This window comes from Halyomorpha halys, unplaced genomic scaffold (assembly GCF_000696795.3).
Source record: "Halyomorpha halys isolate HHAL.00 unplaced genomic scaffold, Hhal_1.1 Scaffold337.1, whole genome shotgun sequence".
NCBI lineage: Eukaryota > Metazoa > Arthropoda > Insecta > Hemiptera > Pentatomidae > Halyomorpha > Halyomorpha halys.
In genome coordinates, this window is record NW_027104734.1 from 86,443 (window position 1) to 88,399 (window position 1,957).

Below are 1,957 nucleotides of genomic sequence, written 5' to 3' on the forward strand. Positions count from 1 at the left end.
CTTTCATCCTTAACAATCCCTGATAATACTCCGAGGCGTCTGAAAAGAAGATGGCCACGGGACCTTCTAATTTAAATTAATGTTTGAAGTACCACTAATGGGTGGTTCCTTCCCAAGATTTTCAGGTCTATATAAAACATACAACATATTTACTTATTGTATTATTTTGTACAGTTGTAAATTACATTAAATAAATAATAAATTATGTGGTTATAAAATTGTATTAAGATTATCCAAGATGGTCGAATTGGCCGAAACGTCGGACTCATAAAGGATTAAAAAATGTTTTGAGACTAAAATGGATAACATTTTATTTCTTTAAATAAGGAGCTTAAGGGTTTGTTTTTTTTACCCCAGAATTATTGAACACTTTTATAGTCAACAATTATGCACGGCATACTTCATAGTTCGAACAAGTACAAATAATATTAACCTAAATAATATTATAACTATTTTTTTGTATTACAAAATTTTAATGACTACTGTTAATGGAAAATACTTTACAAAAGTTTTCTCACCAACATAACAAACACTTGTCCTCCTCGATGCACTGTTGGTAACACAGGTAAAATTAAATCATAAATCGTTGAATTTATAAATTCATAGTGTTATCCCACATTGCAAATTAAATTTAAAATTTGATTATGAAAAGAAACATTGCCCTTCTCCATCGTTACTAATTCATCAAAAATATCTTTTCATTTTAAACTGTGTACAGAAGAACATTATAACTCTTCTCCGAATTGACCGAAAATGTCAAATTATTCCTTATATGTGTTATTACAACTTGTCTTACAATGTCTACATGATGAATTCCCTTCCCAGATGTACCTTGGAGGACCTGCAACAACTATTGGAATACTCCTTACTGTGTCAACACCTATGAAAGAAATTCTCTGAACTGTTGGAAAAAGCAAATAAACGCCACGGCATACACGACATTTTGTAGCATAAACAACCAAAATGTATCAGTGAAAGATTTGACCGATCCTGTTAAAGAATTTTGGGAGTAAGTATTAATGCCTAGTGTAATATTTTAATTTAATCGTTTTTGCTCCTATAATTATAACGTAATTAAGGCTATATTTTTTTAGCGATTTATTGTTAAATAATAATAAAACCGTGTTATTCATCAAGACCATCTCAATAAAAAAAAAGTCTTAGTCTTTACCCTGAATATAAAGAAAATTCATACAAAAAATCATAGGAATGGAAAAAGGTGGCTGTTTTTTGTTTTGTTTTTTGTACTTTAAGGCTTATTATTATTATCATGTTTATTTTTTGTAAATTAACTCCACCAAAAAATAACTAAAGAAAAACATGAAGTGTATCTAATAACTACTTACTGACCAAACATTTGTATTTTATTTTTTTATTTATTTGTTTATTTATTCCATACCAGATCGGCCTGGTGGGCCTTACATAGTTAATGTAAGAGGTACATTTTATTTTTCTAACAATTGATTATGAAGTGGGGGGGGATAAAGTCTCATAGAAAATACACCCCTAACTAAAAAAAATGTATAAATAAAACAAAAAATGAAGATAAAATAAATAGATTAAAATAATAATAACAATAAAAGATAAAAGTAAAGTTAATAACAAAAACAATGACATTTATGGATTTAACAAAATAAATAATTGACTTCTAATGGAAAAAAAAAAGTAAATTTAAGATATAGATGAAGAGAAAAAAAAGAAATTGAGATGACATAAAATTTTAGATTGACAATAACAGAATATATTTTCTTTGATTTAACTAATAAGTGGGATTTTATAGCAGAAAATATATTTTCGTCAAACGGTATTTGACTTCGTGTTCGAAAAAACACTTCTTCGACATTCTGTGCCACTGTAAAGTGAGTACCTTGAGAAAAAAAAGAAATTAAGATGAAATAAAATTTTAGATTGACAATAACAGAATATATTTTCTTTGATTTAACTAATAAGTGGGATT

At 27.5% G+C, this 1,957-nt stretch overlaps 1 protein-coding gene across 2 annotated transcripts in view; it reads left to right on the top strand.

Annotated features, from left to right (window-relative positions):
• Nucleotides 1-1,957, top strand: part of Gat (GABA transporter) — a 78,564-nt gene that overhangs the window by 66,621 nt on the left and 9,986 nt on the right. For both annotated transcript variants that reach the window (XM_014421712.2, XM_014421711.2), the window contains one exon: nucleotides 826-1,009. In XM_014421712.2, the coding sequence (XP_014277198.1) occupies nucleotides 826-1,009 (184 nt within the window). The remainder of the gene's footprint in view (nucleotides 1-825; nucleotides 1,010-1,957) is intronic.